The 19633-nt window shown below is 42.6% G+C and overlaps 1 protein-coding gene across 47 annotated transcripts in view; it reads left to right on the top strand.

Moving 5' to 3' along the window:
• ABI2 (abl interactor 2) overlaps window positions 1-19633 on the top strand; it is a 95459-nt gene that overhangs the window by 27297 nt on the left and 48529 nt on the right. For 37 of the 47 annotated variants that reach the window (XM_065413550.1, XM_065413522.1, XM_065413532.1 and 34 more), the window contains exon 2: window positions 17696-17863. The exons of 9 other annotated variants lie outside the window; for them this stretch is intronic. In XM_065413550.1, the coding sequence (XP_065269622.1) occupies window positions 17696-17863 (168 nt within the window). Of the gene's footprint in view, window positions 1-17695; window positions 17872-19633 lie in introns of all 47 variants that reach the window. One more of the 47 variants, XM_065413555.1, reaches the window with a different exon arrangement.

The raw sequence follows: 19633 nt of genomic DNA on the forward strand, positions 1-19633 counted from the left end.
ATAGCTTCTTTCTGAATGTCACCACTGTATATGGCTGCACTCAGAAAGCTGTGCTATTTTCTTTGACTTGTGTATCATCGAGTAGTAAAGATTATACAGGCCAGCTTTCATCTAAGGTCTTGTCCACATGACAAGTTACTGTGCTGCAAGTCAGGATGTGAATCTACAGCACGCCAGTTTGCTGAGTGGTAATGCCCCATGTGGACACTGCATCAGCACAGTGAAAGCATAAGCATGATTTTCAGCCTTTCAAAGAAAGAAAACTTGCAGCTTTTGTTCAGAGTAAAGCATATGTATGTGAAAACTAAAGTCTTTCATGTTTTTTGTGACTGTACTGAAAGATGTCACCAGTGTCCCCTCACCATTTCTGAGGGAAATAGCAGATTTACTAGTATTAGCGGCATGAAACAATGGGGCAAGTGATTAGATGCCAGTGCAGAGTGATCATTTGTTGTTGTTTCTTTGACATGTGTTGGATTGATGCTCTTGACACAGACTACACATTGAGTGTGGTTGTTTGGTATTGGCTTCTTTGTGCAGTAACTATTTTAGAGGACTGCTAAATCTTTTTCATTGCTTAAGAAAATGACAGAATTAGTATTAGATTTTTTTATACATTTATTTGAAAACTAGCTTTTTCAGAATTTTAGGTATTGGCCTGACCTACATTCCAGTACTTAGCAAAGATGTGGAAAACCTCCATGGCACCAGTTGCAACAGGAATAGAAGGGTTTCATTGGCATTGAGAGTGGGGAAGAGTGAGTTGCAATTAAGCTCTGGAAGCTTGCAATGCCAGATTTCTAACGGTCAGTGGGCAATCAATTTAGAGTTGGAAAATCCATAGCAGAGAGCATTGTGATCCAAATACGTAAGGTCATTGATCGTCTCCGACTACACAGGATTGTGAATCTCAATAGAGTGCAGGAAATAGTGGATAGATTTTGCAGCAATAGGGTTCCTGAACTGTGGTGAGCGATAGATTGTACACCCATCCCTATTCTGGTGCCAGCCCACCTTGCCACTGAGTACTTTAACAGAAAGGGCTACTTCTCAATGGTTTTGCAAGGGCTGGTGGATCAATTGGAGCATATCATGGACATCATTGTGGGCTAGTCAGCGAAGCTGTCTGATGCTCTCACCTTTAAGAAAACAGGACTTCTCAAAAAGCTGCAAGCTGGGACATTCTTGCCCAGTGGGCTTATTACCACTAGATGTTGAAATGCCAATAGTGATTCTGGAATATACAGCCAGCCCTTTGCTCCCTGGGCTTATGAAGCTAAACAGTGGCCATCTCAACAGCACTGAAGAAAGATTCAGTTACTGGCTCAGCAGATGTAGAATGACTCTCAAGCGGGGTTTTGGTATAGCTCCATGCAGTGTAACATCTGTGAAGCAAAGGGGGAGAAGTTGCTGCCAGGGTGGATGGGTGAGGTGAACTGGCTGTCTGCAGAACTTGAACAGCCAGATACAAAGGCTATTAGAAGAGGGCACCATGGAACAGTATGGCTGAGTGAGGCCTTAAGACCATTTTAACAGACAGGCACATTAGTGTTGTCTGATGAACACTATGAAACCGTGATCATGGATGGGTTTCTGCCTCTTGCTTTGAATTCTGTAGTGCTTGGTGTAAACTATTAAATATGGTGGGTTGCTACCCCCCACTATGAATTCTGTAGTGCTTAGTGTGAACTTTTACGTATTGGGGCAGGGAGAGAGGGGTTATTGCTTCCCACTATTAACTCTGTAGTATTTGTTGTACAGTAATAGACATTCAGTTTCCAAAAATAGAGATTTGTTTTGTGAAAAGTAGTCAACAAAAGTCAAGTGCAAAAAAAACAGGGTAAAAGCAGTCTAAGAGGTACATAAGTTATTGTCTGAGCCTGTGGTTTTCATTGGTCTGTTTATGTGTAGCTGTAGTTCCCCTTATTTTCCCCCGGTTTGGGTAGGTGGTAGGAATGTACACGATGTTGGCATGTGTTGGGTTAGGGGTTGTAAGAAGCAGTTGCCTTTGAGTTATCCAAGGATTGGAAAGGCTGCGTAGTTAATGGTCTTTAGACATGTCAGCAGTCTTCTGCAACATTTGTGTTTGTTGCTTGAGCAAACCCATGATGTCTTGGTGTATTTCCTAATTCCCGTTTTTGGTCCTTTTCCCTTTCCTGCAGCAGCTGATCTCTCCATTCTCAGTCCATTCTCCATGGCTAATCATATGGTCCCTCCAAGCGCTGTGTTCATGGTCCGAGGCCATGGAGGATTGGAGGGCCTTGCCGAATGTATCCTCCCTAGTCTTTTTCTTTCTTCTTTTGAGCACTGAGAGACATTAAGCAGATGTGGAGGAGGAACCTTCAAGGCCACCATGCCGGAGGCTACTGATTAAAACAGACAGATAAACTATTGGATTTATAGTCACTAAGGAAAGAGAGAGAGGTCTCAAAACTCCCATAAATACCTTTGATAAGATATACTAATTGTCACTTCTGGCTTTTGTGTGTGTTATTGCAGCACCATTCTTTAGCTCAAACCATGGTGAGTACAGCCTATCATAGTGAAGGTGTGTGTGTGTTCTGGTGCATGGAAGCTTTAAAAATTGGGTATGGGACAAGTGCAATCAATATTGGTAATATTTTCATTGGCGGACGTAAGCTTGGCTGATATCTCACTCCTGAGGGTGACAAAGGCATTAAAGGAGTCAGCTGCTACTGGTGGCTGAAAGGTGTTAGCCTCTTTACGACGGTGGTGCCATCTGAACTCGTTGCAGAGTCGTGTGGGAAGGTCTCCTATCGTGGGGGAAGAAACAAGGCTGCCATTCCTAGAAGTGTTTGAGAGTGAATTGTACGGTATCATAATGAAAGTTTCATTGAACTCTCAAGGGGACAAAAGGGACATCCCTATTCATATAAACAAAGTACATTTGCATGGCTTTTGCTGCGTGGCCCAACAAACCAAAGAATTGAAAAACAGATGCTGACTGTTTCTTCTACCTCCGCCCAAGCACAGGACACTTATCTGATGTGGATTGTGTAATCGGGCTGCCATACTACTTTTTTGAATTTATTCTCTAATATTTTATTTTCTAACACATTATACCTGTAAAGTAGTCAATCAAAAGTCAATGCCTTTGTTTCTCTAAAGTTGTGAATGGGATGAGCACCATTTTTAAATGGCAAAGAAGGGTGGCAGGCAGTTGGGGAGAGGGTGAGATAAAGGTAGATGAGATTTTGGGCAACAAAAAGGGGGAAATTCACTATGAGGAATAATTCATGATATGTATAAACTTACCTGAGCTCCCTTTCCCTTCATTAGCAGGTTCCTCTGTGCTCGCCTCGCAGAACTGGCTTTACTCCAGAGGAGTTTCAAACAACTTCTGACTTGTGGCATGGGTCTGACTTGTGGCATGTCGTACCCCCAACTGTTCTGGCAGGGGTCTCAACCTCAGGCTCTTCTAAAGTGTTCAGTCATATCAGGGGTGCTGGTGGGATTCCTGCCAGGTATGGGATGCTGTTCATAGTCTGTGAGACGACACTAGATTTCTTGTTGCCCGCCCTCACCTTCTGATATGCCTGGCGTAGTTCCTTCACATTCATCTGGCACTGCTGCTGATCTCTGTTGTGCCCTTTTGCCAGCATCCCCCATGCAATCTGCTTGTAGATGTTGATGTTTCTATGGCTGGTCAGTAGCTGTGCTTGCACTGCCTCTTCTCCTCACAGGCTGAAGAGATCCAACACTTGTTGACTGCTCCAAAGAGGTGCACATATAGTAGCTCTCCATTTGTGGAGCTGGCATGTTCGGATGCACACAACAAGGGTAGGCTGGTAGATGTGCCAAGATGATCAGAAAAAGGCTTTTCAGAAACGCTAAGGGTTTTACGGGAGAGGCGAGGGGGATCGTCGGACAGCTGGGCAGTGGTGTTCCAAATTGTGAACAGAGCGGCCGCTGTCACGGGGACAGAGGAATTGTCGGACAGCTGCTGGAGGACTGTTGGGGTCGACAGATCGTGTAGTGTGTATGCTCGCTGAGAAGCGGTAGCTAGGTCAATGGATTTTTCACACACCTCTGAGCGATCTAGCTGCCTCAACCTAACTTTTTAGTGTAGACCAAGCCTTGGGATTAGAGCATGCTCTAAACTAATAATCCTAACATTGTTAGTTGAAGCAGATATTTTCGTGTAGCATCAAAATAATAGAAGTTTCTCTCCATTTATTTGCATACTTATCGCCCTTATCATGTAAGATATTAGTAACTTTGTACATGTGTATGTGATGTTTGGTATTTTTTCATGGCTTCTATAGTTTGTTCTATGACAGTAGCTCTCAAACTGTGGGTCGGGACCTCAAAGTGGGTTGCAACACCATTTTAATGGGGTCGTCTAGGCTGGCATTAGACTTGCTGGGGCCAAAGCCCAAGCCCCACCACCCAGGGCTGAAGCCAAAGCCTGAATAGTGCTGGGTGGTGGGGCTCAGGTTACAGGCCCCCTACCTGGTGCTGAACCCCTTGGGCTTTGGCTTTGGTCCCCCCTGAAAGGGGTGGTGAGGCTTGGGCGAGCTCAGGCTTCAGTCCCCCCTTCTGGGGTTGTGTAGTAATTTTTGTTGTCAGAAGGTGCAATGAATTTTGAGAACCCTTGTTCTATGAAATCAGCTGCTATGCAAAATTAAATTTATGTTTTATCTCTGTTTGTGGTAGTGTGAAGTGTTCTGTCCTGGAAAAATAAATGAGCACATAAATCTATAAGGCTATACAATGATTCTTGATATTTTAGGCCAAATTTAATGACTATGGAAGATGCCAATCAATCTTAGCACAAAGGGGATGTCGGGGGTTAATTTTTGAATATTCAGAAGCATGATATTTTGACAGTAATCCTAGTTTTCCCTTTTTTGTTGAGCTTTATTGGATCTTAAAATACCAGGAGTTGACTCAAGTGACTTCATATTTATACACAATACTTGACCTATCAAAGTATAGAAGTGGTATTTTTGAATGAACAATAAGTTAGGTGCTCTCAGATAGAGACTTGGCAGGAGAGAGTGCTTCAGATGGCATTGAATGCAGAAAAGCTTACTCACTCTTTTGATTGGGCAGAGAAGATGCTTTGTAATGTGGGATATTTTAGGTGCCTGGCCAATACATATCAACCCTGGCTTGCCACCTGCTGATCCTTGGTACCTTTGAGACTTCTAACACACATATCAGAGGGGTGTGTGTGTGTGTGTGTGTGTGTGTGTGTGTACATTCCAGAGCAAACCTCATTAATAAAAATGGTCTGTTTAAAACAGAAACTTGTTAAATATTTGCTCCCTAATTTCTCTAATAGATATCTAATTTTCTGGTTATCCTGGTATAATTAGTGAATTAATGACTTTCAGTTCTCTGTTTGTTGTCATTTTCTGTAGCTCACGGAAGGTCCTCAGAAAATACATGGTTGGGCTAATGAATACCTTGTGTCTAGTAAAAGAAACTTCAGTAAAATATTTAATTATACTAAAAAAGACTGCCTTGTCTGCTCAAAGATTTTTTCATTAGGCATCTGTTTCATTAGGCAACTTATTCCAGGGAGTTTGTCAACATTTATAAATGAAAGGGCTGGGTAAGGACCTGACTGTTCTTCCAAAAACATAGCCAAAAAGCAATGTGGCATTGCCACCATTATATTCAGCATTTCAGTGTATTAATAAAGTTGGCTTATTGAATGTTGCTGTTTGTTTGAACCTCCTTAGTAGATGGCTTGAATATGTTGTTGTGCAGGGGTAGGCAATCTATGGCACGCGTGCCGAAGGCGGCACACAAGCTGATTTTCAGTGGCACTCACACTGCCCGGGTCCTGGCTACCAGCCCGGGGGGCTCTGCATTTTAATTTAATTTTAAATGAAGCTTCTTATAACATTTAAAAAACCTTATTTACTTTACTCACAACAATAGTTTAGTTATATATTATAGACGTATAGAAAGAGACCTTCTAAAAACTTTAAAATATATTACTGGCACGTGAAACCTTAAATGAGAGTGAATAAATGAAGACTCGGCACACCACTTCTGAAAGGTTGCCGACCCCTGTTGTAGTGAATATATTGCCTTGCACGGATGCAGAGGGAGAGGAACCCCTCACTGAGCCCTGGTGGGCAGAGCCAGGCTTTGCCGCGCGCCCCCCCCCCCCTGGAAGTCAGTGGGCGGGACAGGAAGTATAAAAGGTGGGCCCGGGAGCTCAGTTGGGCGGCAGCCGCCGGAGGAGCCAGACGCCTTCTGCTTGCTCCTGAGCAGGGAGACTGCCGCAGGCTCCTGTGGAACCGAGAACTGGCCAGAGCCGCCTGCTGACCCGATCGCAGAGAAGTGGCCATGATTACCACAGGCCTTCTACCCGGACAATCTGGAGGACTCCCTACCGATCCAGGTACACCCTGAGGGGGAGTTAGGAAGTGGCCCAGGGGCAGCCGACCCTAATCTGGCTGCAGCGCTGCTGGAGATTAGGTCAGTGTGTTACGGTCAGGATCCCCACTGACCCAATGGCAGATCGCTCTGCCACTGGTAGGGTCCTGGGCCAGGACGCAGTGGAGCAGGTGGACCTGCGTCCCCCCTGCTACCCCAACCCTGGGGTGGTAGTCTCCCCCTCTCTCGGCCATGGAGCTAGTGTTTGTTGGAGATAGGATCCCCGAACCCCGTGCTGCTCTGCCCTGGTTACAGGCCTGAGATATTGACGCTTGTTGCCCCGCCCTGACTAAGGGTTCGGGCTCCCTGATTGTGTTTGCTGCTCGGCCCTGACCGCAGGCCCAAGCCCCAGACTCGTGTTGCCCTGCCCTGGCTCGGGGCTTGGGCCATCTAACTGTGTTCACTGCTCAGCCCTGACCACAGGCCTGAGCCCTAGACTCCTATTTCCCTGACTGAGGGCCTGGGCTAATTCACTGTGTTTATTGCTCGCCCCCTGAAACCAGGCCTGAGCTAGAGATTCCTGTCGCCCCGCAAATTCCCCCTGGTGGGCGATGTAGAGGTGTGTAGTGAGGCGGTGTGGCCTCCCACAGACCCAGATGGAGAGGAACCCCGCTGCTAGACCACTACATATGTCTTGAAACTTCTGTAAAAATCTGAATTCTGTTTGCCAGTGCTTAACAGAAGCCACAAGTGGGACTTCCTTTTGCAGTAATCAAGAGAAAGTAATGGCTTCTCAGTCCGATTCACTGCAGATTCTTTTGGGAGGTTCACTTAAGGGTTTGCAGTGTTTGGTTTAGAAAATATGGGTTTTGTTGTTTCACTACTAAAAATCCTGTTTTTAACATGTCTGGTAGGAGTTAATGGAAGGTCATAGTATGTGTTGGAAAAGGGGATTATCAGATTCCAGACACCTCATCTGTGAATGGAATTAATCCCATATTGACCTGTTGAACTTCTGCTTCTACTCATGACATCTAAATATTATTGTGCTAACATACTGCACTTTATAATGCCTATAATGACACTTGTGAAATGTGTTGACTTGAATTAGAGAATTTACATTTGTGATTCTTTGTAAGAAATATGTTGGTTATTGTTAGCTGCGGTTTGTTATACATTAATACCTTTCAAGTTGTGTGCACTGCAACAACCTGACAGATAACCTTGCAAAAGTTGTTCTTGTCCGTATCAACTATAAAATATATTTAAACAAATGTTTTAAAATTTAATTTGAGACTGCTGCTAGCATCAGGCACTAAGAGGTGACAGTTCGTCTTTAGCAGTTTAGAAGCCCAGAGTTTCCAGCTGGATTAACCTCAGACTAACTTTACTGTGTAAATGTCCAGTGATTGAATCATCACAAAAATTACATTTTGGTAGGAAGTGACCAAAATCCATTATTTGCCAGAGTTTTATCTAATTTCAACATTTCCATTGGTAGGTCTCTGTGATCTCTCTTGGTGGTTTTGTGCCATTGTCTAGTTGAATCTACTGATAAGAGCTTTCTTTACATATTTGTCCTTTTCATTCATACTTGTGCAGCTTTACTTGTCCTTGTCATTGTTATTCTTGGTCAACCTCAACTGTGTATTCCATCTTATTTTAAATGCTCTCTGAATCAGTTTTTATAGAGCTATCATGTTTTGTTTCTTTAAGCTGTATAAGTGAAATTGTGTTAATTTCATCATACCCCTTATTTTACCTTCCAACATTTCAGTTGCTCCTTTGTTCTCTTTTTATAGGAAATTGCTCATGATTGTTACACAATGGCTCACAGGCTTCATCACCGCTCTCTAGAGTTATGTGCCATTTCACCTGTCAGTATTTGTAGGCAAATGTCAGTGTTTTGGCTATCTTACTACATTGTTGTGTGTTCATTTAAGAGGTCACTTAGTCTTTTCTTCTCTCACCGCCCCCCGTCTTTTTCTGCACTTCAGCTATCCAGCCAACAGCATCCTATTTTTTGTTTCATTAGTTCATTAGCTGTTGTTACTAACTGTAAAACTTTTCATTTTTCTATATTAAATTACAGTTTTATTTTGGGGTTGATAATAGATATGTTGTATAGATAGCAGGCTGGACCAGATCTTGTGCAAATCTTGTGTCATAATACTGTAGCACATACTGTGTTCCTCACTTTGGCAGAAAGCTAGTGAGCTGCTGGGCCTGTCCCCTAAATAATCACCTTTGCATTTATTACATCTGAGTCCTGTCTCTTCTCTAGTGTGAGGAGTACCACCACCAGATTGAATAATACAGCTATTTCCCCCCGGTTTTATAATTTATCATTTGTCTCTTACCATACCCAAGGTTTGAGGTAGACTCTGAACCCACATGTGATCATACCCGTGTGTGAGAGCAGATCCTGTGTTAAAAACTTCCTAATATCCTTTTAGTAATGATGCCTGAAAGTGAGCCGTGCTATTGTGCTGTGCAAAAGAATGGGTACATGACATCACTTACATTCTGCTTGAACTTTAAAACTATGCAGTGGCATCTAAATTCAGTGAATACTTTGACTCCCCAGAAAACCACTGAATATGACATTTGTGTATTCTGTCAAGTAAGGCAACAAATAGGATAGACACTAAACACGCTATCTGTGTAGGCTAACTGTCACCTGTAAATTGGCTAGTGCTGACAGAGAGAAGATATCAAATACTGTAGTCCTAAACTGCACCTCCTTGAGGCAATGAAGATGAGCCTTACGAGAAAAACATCTGTGATGCTCAAGCATCTACTTAACATTATACTTTTGAAATGTCAGAATTACAAGCATCAGTTACTGAGGTATTAAGCTCAAATCCAACACAATTTAAATGGTAAAACCTTAAAGATAACATGAGGCCATGACTATGGCTATGAAAGCATGATATGTACTGTTAAGATGGGCAGAACTGCAGTGGTGTCCAGGGCTGGCTCTAACTTTTTTGCCGCCCTAGGCAAAAAAAAAAGAGCGCCGCCCTGCCGTAACACTCCCCCCCCGAGCGCCGGGCAGCCCAAACCCCCGCCCCCCCCCCGAGCTCCGGGCCTCGCCGGGCCGCCCAAACCCCGAGCACCGCGCCAGCCCCTGCCCCCCCAGCGCCGCGCCAACCCCCGCCCCCCCAGTACCACACCGCTGAAACAAAAACAAACAAACAAAAAACCTCAAGCGCCGCCCCACCGAACCAAAAAAACAAAAACCCCGAGCGCCCCCCGCCACCCCAAGATTGGCCGCCCCTTCCAAGGTGCCGCCCCAAGCACGTGCTTGGTTGGCTGGTGCCTGGAGCCGGCCCTGGTGGTGTCTACTCTCAAAAAGAACGTTCCTCCTGTCCAGCTACTAGAGGAGCAGTCTATTGATCACTTTGCATGCTACTGACTCTCCCAGCATGAAGAAACCACAAAACCTAAAGGTTCCAGAACATATATATATATCTGAACAGTTCCAGCATAGCTGAAAAGGGTATGTAAATAACACAGACAAGAATATTTCACACCATCACTGACTGAAATCAGTGTTGCACCATCTCTGTCCAGGTAATGATTGATTCAAGATGAAAGATTGATTCTGGATGAAAATAAAATACTTGAACTGACAGTCAAATTTTCCAGTACGGTCCCTGACACTGTTAAATATATTGTGAAAGTTGCAAGTTACAGCACTATTCAAAGACAACATTTGTAAAGCAGTATGTTACAGTACAAGGCACACACAGATTCTTCAACTGAAGACAGCCTCTATCCTTGGACATGGTCACAATGCGAACATAGATTTACTAAAGATCTTTGGATACGTGACACTTAGCACCAATTGCTTTAGCAATATCCAAACCACTTGACATGGTATCAGGAAACTCTGACTTCCAACTAAAGCTCCATATTGACATCACTAGTTGCTCAGTGTCATCAGATGATTCCATTTTGCATCTGGAAAAAAATGTGGAATAAGATGATAAAGGAGAAGACTCCACAGAGTGATATAGACATTTGTGATTTTTATTCGGACTGTTAAGCGATTAAAAAAATTAATCGTGATTAATTGCGAGATTTAAAAAATTGCGATTAATTGCAGTTTTAATTGCACTGTTAATAATAGAATACCATTATTTAAATATTTTTGGATGTTTTCTATATTTTCAAATAGAAGCTCGAGGCATGGAGCGGGGGGCTTCAGCTCCCTCGCCGCTGATGCCCCCTCCCCACCCAGAGGTATGCAATTAATGCATTAAAAAAAATTAACATGTTAATTTTGTTTTCAGTTAATCACAGGCATTAACTGTGATTAATTGACAGCCCTAATTTTTATACATGTATACATCATTTTCACAAATAGGATAAAGTTTAATTGTTTTTTGTTTTTAACTTTAGTTTAAATGAGGGAGAGTTGCAGTGTATTCAGCAATCCATCCCATAATATGTAATCCAGGACATACGCTTATTAATGTCACCATTCAGTTTGCCTAAACTATGTTTCTCCGTCTGAGAACCAGAGAGCTACAGGTCATCGGCCTGCACTCTAAATAAAGAATCCCCATTGTGCTGGTTTATAATGGAGCCCTGTCTGTATTGCCCCTCACAAATAAAAATATATATCACTTTGTTTTGTATTGTGTAGTTGTCTCCAGTTTGAATCTAGCCAGGTCAGTGCCTTCGTTAGAGGTAGAGGAGTAAAGGATTTGGGTGAGCATAGAGTTAAATTACCATTTTACCCTTGAGGTGGTCCCTCTAGGTCAGGTTTGAAGTATATTAGTTGAGACTGTGTACTTGACATATTTATGGATAAACAGTGGACCTCAATCTTCAGAGTTATCAATCTGGTTTAAGATTTAAAAAAATCAGAAATGATCTGATAACAGTGACTATGCTTAAACTTTGCTTTTGACTGATAGCTTAATCGTTTGACTTCGGTATTTGGAGTAACCTCTATATTTATATATAGGATACCTAGGTGATACTGCAAGTTATGAGGGAACATTTGTTATTTAAGTCAATTGACAGGTTTAAGCATGGTGGCAACAGTTAATACAGTTTTTAAATTGTTAAGTAGGATGTCTGGAGAAGAGAAGACTGGGGGGTGGGGTCTGGGGGACATAAGTCTTCAAGTACATAGTTCTCCTTAACCCTGGGGGATAGGACAAGAAGTAATGGATTTACATAGCAGCAAGGGAGACTTATAATATATATTAGGAAGTTTTTCCTAATATATAAATTATGTGTTAAGTTATATATTAGGAAAAACTGTAAGGGTAATTAAGCACTGCAACAAATTACCTAGGGATGTTGTGGAATCCCCATCACTGGAGGTTGTAAGAACAGGTTAGACAAACACCTGTCAGGGATGGTCTAGAACAATAGCTTTTAGTCTGTGGACACCTGGGGGCGGGGGGTCTTCAGGCTAATATCTAAGGGGTCCGCGAAGGGTGACTATGAAAATAAAGTTTCAGATCCCACAAAAGGCATTCTGTTTTTCTGATCAATTAAAAGTATGTGAATACCCCACGTACAGGTCAAAACCTGAAAGCGTTGTCATTACCATAGAAGCTCACAGTTTAGCGCCCTTTCTCACGCTGTGTCAAATGCTGTGCTGAGCACGTGCAGTGTTCATAGTTGAATTCTTTTCAGTCAGTTTTCGGTCTAAAACTTCTATGGCAGGGGTCTGCGGACCACAGATTGAATTTCCAAAGTGGTCTGCACCTCAATTTGAAATGTTTTAGGGGACTGCAAATGAAAAAAAGGTTGAAAACCACCTGTCTATATAATACTTAGTGCAGAGTACGGGACTAGAGGACCTATCGAGGTCCCTTCCAGTCCTAGATTTCTGTGATGTAAGGGGGGAAAGTTGCATGACAGTTAGATATAGCCTTTTCTTCTGGAGACTTGGGGTTAAAGAATATTTTGTTCAGAGGTAAAAGATGGCTAGGTTTCATTCTACCCTCCATTTTTGATCATTACAAATCTGAGCTTAGGATGGAGGTGTACTTAATATAGCTGTGGGGGAAACTTCTGGAGGGCAGATTCACAGTATACTTGGCCCAGGCTAAAGCTGCTAGCTTCTATCACTTTCATGAAACCCAAATTTACTCTCAAAATATTAGAGAGATGTAAATTGAGTTATTTTGGAATGTTGTCATTAATAGCGCTTTTCAAAGAGATGGCTGACAATTGTAAACTCAAATGCCAATTGTAATTAACTTCCATGTGCAGCACATTTTGCAGGTTATGCTGTACATGTGAAAATTTTGAGCTTTCAGGTTCCTATGCCAAACAAAATATGTGCAGCTTTCTTTCAAAGAATTTCAGAGGCTGAGCAAAATACTGTGATTAACAGATGGCCTGCAAAAATGCATGTATTATATTACAAAGTTTCTGTGCTTAAAGTAGTTACAAAAGTGGTTACAAGATAATGTTAATATAAAATGTGTAAATGCTTTCTTTATTTCGGTGTTGAGGAGTTTTCTTCACTGCAACTGTTTGCTCACTGAGGTTGTCTACACATAAGATGCTGTACCGCTGTAGTGCTTCAGTGTAGATGCTGCCTACGTCAACAGGAGGGATTCTTCCGTCGGCATAGGTAATCCATCTCCCCAAGAGGTGTTAGCTAGTTTGACGGAAGAATTCTTCCATGGACCATTAACCTAACACTGTCTACACAGGGACTTAGGTTATGTCTACACTACCACCATTATATTGGTATAATGTAGGTCGCTCAGGGATGTGAATAAGCCACCCCCCTGAGTGACATAAGTTACACTGACCTAAGCACCAGTGTGGACAGTGCTATGTTGTGGGAGCGCTTCCCCTGCCAACACAGCTACTGCTGCTCGTTGGGGGTGGATTAATTAAGTGGATGGGAGAGCTCTCTCTCATCGGCTTAGAGTGGCTACACTAGAGAGCTTACAGCAGCATAGCTGCGGCATTGTAAGCTCTCTAGTGTAGCCATAGCCTTAGGTTGACTTATCTGCACCTGAGAGACATAGCGATGCCAGTGTAACTTTTCAGTGTAGATCAGCCTTGAGTTACTCCACTTAAGTCTGGTCTACACTAGAAAATTAAGTTGGCATAACTACATCTCTCAGGGTGTGGCGATGGATTACCTACACCAATGGGAAAATCACTCCTGTCAGTGTAGACGCTGCCTACGCCAAAGTGCTATCGCTGAGGCAATGCTGCTGTGGCATTTTAAGGCTAGACAAGCCCTTAGTGAGAGGGATCACACTGAACCATCTCAACTGCACAGAGTAATTGAATTAGCAGATGATTACTTTGTTGTAATTTAGTCTGTTGCATCACTACTACATTACTCCAGAGTCCAGCAGTTGAGCTTCAGCACTGACTCCCTCGATGGGCCATCTAGCTTGAGTTTAAAGCACCATTTAACTCGAGCTACAGATTTTTGTGTGTGGAGGGGATTGGATTAGTTGCAGAACTTGAGTTATTAGTCGAGCTAATGCTGCAGTGAAGACAAGCCCTAAGCTCCAGATCCGCAATTGGTATGAATTGGCATAGTTCTGACTTCAATGGAGCTACATCAGTCTACACCAACTGAGGAGCTGGCCCTGAACGTAAAATAGATTAATAGATTTTTCTTTTAACAACAGAGTCGTAGCATAGGCTGTGCTGTTTTTAAAATGATAAATTGCCTGTCTCTTGTTCTGAAAAAGTTTGGCTGCAAATAATTGTGAAATGGTTAAAAATCCTTGTTGCATTTGGAGATTTCTAATGTCAGCTGGCCAGAATGTTCTCTGTGTAGATTCAAATTGGCATTTTTGGTTCTGTTCATAGAATTGCCAAGATGCTGCAGAATAAAACTAATAGGATTACAGACAGTTTCACTATTGCCATTCGCAAATCTTTTGAGCTGTGAAATTTTCTGGTTGTTTATCAGTTGTAATGCTTCATGCGCTTGGGAAAACTGAGCTGAAGTCATTCACAGGGAAATGGAGTAGGTAAGTAGGTGGATCTCCATTACAGCCAAAAGGCTTTGGAGTGGGGAAAGGTGACAGATCTCTCTCACTCTCTCTCTCTCCCCCCCCCCACCCCCTTTCCTGTCCTATCCTTTTCTCTTGGGGTGGGTTGGGATGGATCTTCAAGTACATCAGACTTACACTAGCCAAAGGATATGAAAAGCCCTAGAGACAGCATTCTACCCACTTCCCATCAGCTGGTCATAATGGAAGGGAAGTTGGAGAGGGGACATCTTACCATGGCATTTTTCTGCATAGGGACCCCACCTTGTGTTCATAGTAGTTGTCAAATACATTAGTCAATTCCTGCCGTTGCTGGGTTGGCAAAAAACTGTCTGGCCAGTGTTTTCTCCCTTTTGATTATGAGCTGGGAAATAGTCGTTGGTGTGATTGAGCAGCAGCTGCCATCCCTTTTCCTAGGAAGCAGGCTGGGAGAAAGAAGGGAGCTATGTAGACAGCCATTGTTGAGTATGTGGGCAAAGAGGAACCTGCTAAGACTGGGAGGAGGATGTATTATGTTGATTTTGGGGGATGGGTGGTGACAGACTGAAATATTGTATATATGTTGACATAGGTATTTTTCGTGAAGGCTAGCAAATTTAGTCCTCAGGCAAGTGGGTGTCAGGAAAATTTTTCAGGCCCTGGGAATAATTATTCCTGGAGTAGAGAGACAAGGTTTACATTCAGTGTTTCACAAAATATTTGCACTCAAGTAGATCATTGACCAATTTGGTAGCGTTATAAGAATCTGAATCATTCGGCTAGTATCTCTATAACAAAGGCACATATCAAATTTTTAAGATTAACCTGTGTGAAAAATATGTAGAGTGAGTGGCAAAACTTCTTTAGATTCTAAATATAGCTTAGTATTGGGGCATGGAGACTAGGCCATTTGTAAAAGCAATGCGGAGTCCTTGTGGCACTTTAGAGACTAACAAATTTATTTGGGCATAAGCTTTCGTGGGCTAGAACCCACTTCATCAGATGCATGAAGTGGAAAATACAGGAGCAGGTATAAATACATGAAAGGATGGGAGTTGCCTTCCCATTTGTGAAACTCTTTAAAGGGGGGGGGGGGGAAGAAATGAAACACACAGAAGTACAATATTCAGTGTTTTGTCTTCTGTGGCAGCAGTCAATTATTTTAGTATTATTTAATATTTATATCACTGTAGTAGTGCCCAGAGGCTCTGATCAGAATGAGTGGTCTTTTTTGCTGGATGCTGTAGAAACAAATGTAGACAGTGTCCTGGTTCTCAGTTATCTTATGATATTGATGCACGAACAAAGAGAAATAACTTGAAATCATAGTAGAACCAAGGTACCTACACTGAGAGTTATTTTTTTGGCCATGCTGAGAATAGGCATTGCTTAATCAAAGGCTGTTCTCTTTTGGCATATGTTAACATGGAAGACTAGAGTTCAGAATCTCAGATTTGTTTCTCTTGCAACAGTTGACATTTCTCATATCTTAAACAGTGCTTTTATCTGTATTCCTTGAACTAATTTAGGTGTTTGTGATGTCCTCTGCTGTTCCAGGAGAAAAGTAGAACCTGAGGGCATGAGTTCTTAGCAAGTTATTAATTCTAAATCTGTTTCAAAATATCTGTGCCTGTGTTACATTTTTAAATGGCAATCTGCTGGTTTGGTATCCCTAAATATTTTTAGTGTCAAATTTTCATGTCCAGTTGTCTGAAAGTTGAACAAAGTGAGGACTGATTAAAAAAGGAGAGCGAAGAGTACAGGCAGTTCTCGACTTGAATGTTGTTAAGTTACGATGAACGGCACTCACAACGTTTATAAATTGACATCCTGTTTCAACTTTCCAATGTCAGTTTTGACTTTATGACATCAGTTTCAACTTTACGATGCTCGATCAGACATTGTTCCTATGGAAAAATCAAGTTACAACGTTTCGACTTAAGACGCGATTTTTCAGGAACCAATTGTGTCCGACGACTGCCTGTATTCAAACTTGTAGGAGTATTAAGGTTTTTTATAAAATGTACTACTAATTGAATCATTTTAAAGTGATTTTTCTAGTATGGTAATATTTTTGCTACCATTTTAGGAAAACAATTACAGTTCATCCATTGTGAAAACTCACTTCCATTTTAAAGCCCATTTTTAAAGCCCATTGAGGTCTGAATAATTGGAACAATTGAATATTCTATTTGGCAGATTATTTCAGGCATTTACTGCAAGATCTAATTAAAGCACACAAAGTTGAGAGAGGAGTATTGGAATTCTGTAATGAGCATTTTGCATCTGTAAATGGATAAATGAACAATCATGAATTTAAAAATATTGTGGAAATTTTATGTTTTAAGTACTGGTGAGTGCTTTGAGATCTACTGATGAAAAGCACTTTAGAAGTAGGCATGGCAGAATTCGATTTTTATTTTGTTGCAATTTTGATGATTGATGTTGATTTTTATTTAAAAATTTCCCCTGATTTTTAACAATTCTAATTTTCACAGTTGCATGAAATTAAGGGTGGGAGTTAGGGCAGAGATGGCACCCTGTGCTGCAACACTCTTCAGGCACAAAGTGCAGGGAAGGCTGCAGTCCTGGCCGGGCAGAGCAAATGCTCCTGGCCAGGACTGCCAGGTGGACAAACTCCTAGACACCGGGGAGACCATTCAGCAGCAGGGTGACCTCCCCTGCAGCCATCTTCCTCCTCACAGCCCTGGTTGGGATCTCTGCTCTGCCCTGCCAGGACCGTAGCTTCCCCTGTAACTTGGACTTGCAGGGATTCAGTATCATCAGGGAACCCTCTGCAGCTCCGCTGTCACAGCCCTGCTCAGTCGCTCCCATGAGGGCTTTCTGTGCTGCTGCAGGGCCAGTGACACCCAATCCCTGGAGGCGCAAGGTGCATAGAGGGGAAGGATGGGGACTGCACTTGTGATGACTGTTGCTGATGGATATGTTCTTGTCCGTTTCAGTGTATCAGCTGAAATTGACATTTGCTGACATCTGTCAATTTAAACCAAATCCTGCCAAGCCCATGTGTAAGAGCTAACTAAGCATTAGTAGTGGTACTAGCGTATTTTTAAAGGCTTCTTGAGACAGGATATTATATAACAGCTTCAAAAATTTTCCTTTCATTGCAAAAACAAGAAACTCTGTTTGACTAGAACCGTTACTTAATCTTTTTTGGGTAATTAACAATTTTAGGTGAAGAAAAATAGTAATTTTAATATGTAATGAGATAGACTTGATTTGGTAGAATTGTGGAAATTCCTGTCCTTTAGAGGGATGCAAATGCAATTCATATGACAAACCTTCATGTCTGTCAGTTCCTTTTAATAAATGTTTTTTTTTTCTGCTTTTAGTCAGCAGATAAACAGCGAGCTTTAGAAGAAACCAAAGCCTACACAACCCAGTCCTTAGCAAGTGTAGCTTATCTGATCAACACTTTGGCCAACAATGTTCTCCAAATGCTGGATATCCAGGCATCCCAGCTTCGGCGCATGGAATCTTCAATCAACCATATTTCACAAGTGAGACAGTTTTTACTTATATCATCCAGTATGTGTTACTGAAATCATACAGGAGATACAACAAGGGTTTGGTTTATCTGATGTTGTGCTGCATGGTGTGGATAAGAAAAGACAGTTGGCATTAAAACAGTGGGGCATCCTACTGCACCTGACTCGCATGTTAGATTATTATTATATTAATTTATTAATATAGTTTATCAGATTTTTTTGCCTTTATACTACATAGACATTTTGTTTAATTTTTATTATCTTAAGAAATTTATATAGAATAGTGTATTAGATGGATCATTGAACTGTCCCAATGTGGCTGTCTGTCAGTGGTGTCTAGTCCATATTTCAGATGAAGGCAAACAATCCCATAAGGCATCTGGCAAAATGAATAATGCTGTGCCTTGGGACATATCTCTCCAGCCCCTATTTGGTAATTACCATATATACTTGTTCATAAGCCGCATTTTTTTTTAGTAAAAAAGGGAAGCATCAGAGAAGGGGGTCGGCTTATGAATGGGTATAGAGAGGGAGAGGTGGGGGACAGCCCCTCCCCCCAACAGAGGGAGCAAGGAGAGGCAGCACAGCCAGCACAGCCAGAAGGGAAGAGGCGGGGCCAGAGTCTCTCCGCTTCTGGCCACACTGCTCTCCCCCCAGTCTCCGAAGTAGCTGCAGCTCCGGGGCTGGCAGGCTGCAGCCGTGCCGCTCGGCCCCACCCCTAAGAGCAGGCTGTGGACGCACCGCCCAGCCCGCCGGAGCACCCTGCGGCTGTGCCACCCGGCCCAGCCCGCTGGAACATGCTGCGGCCACGCCTCCCAGTCTGGTCCACCGGATCAGGCTGCGGCCGCACTGCCCAGCCTGCCTGAGCAGCTCCAGCCAGGCCAGAGACATCCTCCCCTGGCCCTCCCCAGATAAGGTGGGAAGGGATGGGATGGGGAGAATGTGGGGGTCCCAGGCTAGGGGTGGGGTCATGTGGGGGGTGGTCACAGAGGTTACTCCCCTGACCCCCAGCTTCTCCCCCAAAAAACATTTCCCCACCAGTTGCTGTCCCGGCCCGTCAGGGTAAGCCGCTGGTGGGCCGGGACACTTTGTTTACTTAGGTTTACCTCCGTGCCTGCGGACGCCCGAGGTAAACAAACTATCTCGGCCCACTAATGGCTTATCCTGATGGCCCGGGAGCCAAAGTTTGCTGACCCCTGAATTATAGGGTCGTTTTATGAATGGGTCATAAAATTTTTCCATTTTTACTTATCCATCTTGGGGGGGTCAGCTTATAAACGAACCGGCTTATGATAGAGTATATACGGTAATTTACAGATACCCTGAAGCATGAGGTTTGATAGTCCCTATAATTTATATTTAGTTAGTGTAAATACAGATGCTATTTTTTCTGTTCTGTTTTGAATCTTGCTGTTTGTAACAGTAGTTTCTACCTGTTAATGAGTAAAGTAGCATTTCCTGTTGTCCATTTTGAACTTATTGTGTTTTAATTTAGTTTTCTCTTGACATTGATTATGGGACATGGTAAATTCAAATAATTAATTTATATAATTAAGCTATAAAGTAAAATGTAAAACCAGGTATTTGAAAAAAAATCTATTTACTTATTTACCAAATGAAGTACAGGAGTTGATGTTGAAAAGCACTCAGAGTAGAGTATTTTCCTGTGAAACATGCACAGCTCTAGGTTCCCGATAGTATCATCTCTTTCAGGTTTCCCTTTGCCCCCTGCAAGTCTACATGTGCTTGGCATTTTAGTGTTCTTTACAAAAGCAATTGAGG

The sequence above is a fragment of the Emys orbicularis genome, chromosome 11, assembly GCF_028017835.1.
Source record: "Emys orbicularis isolate rEmyOrb1 chromosome 11, rEmyOrb1.hap1, whole genome shotgun sequence".
Classification (NCBI taxonomy): domain Eukaryota; kingdom Metazoa; phylum Chordata; order Testudines; family Emydidae; genus Emys; species Emys orbicularis.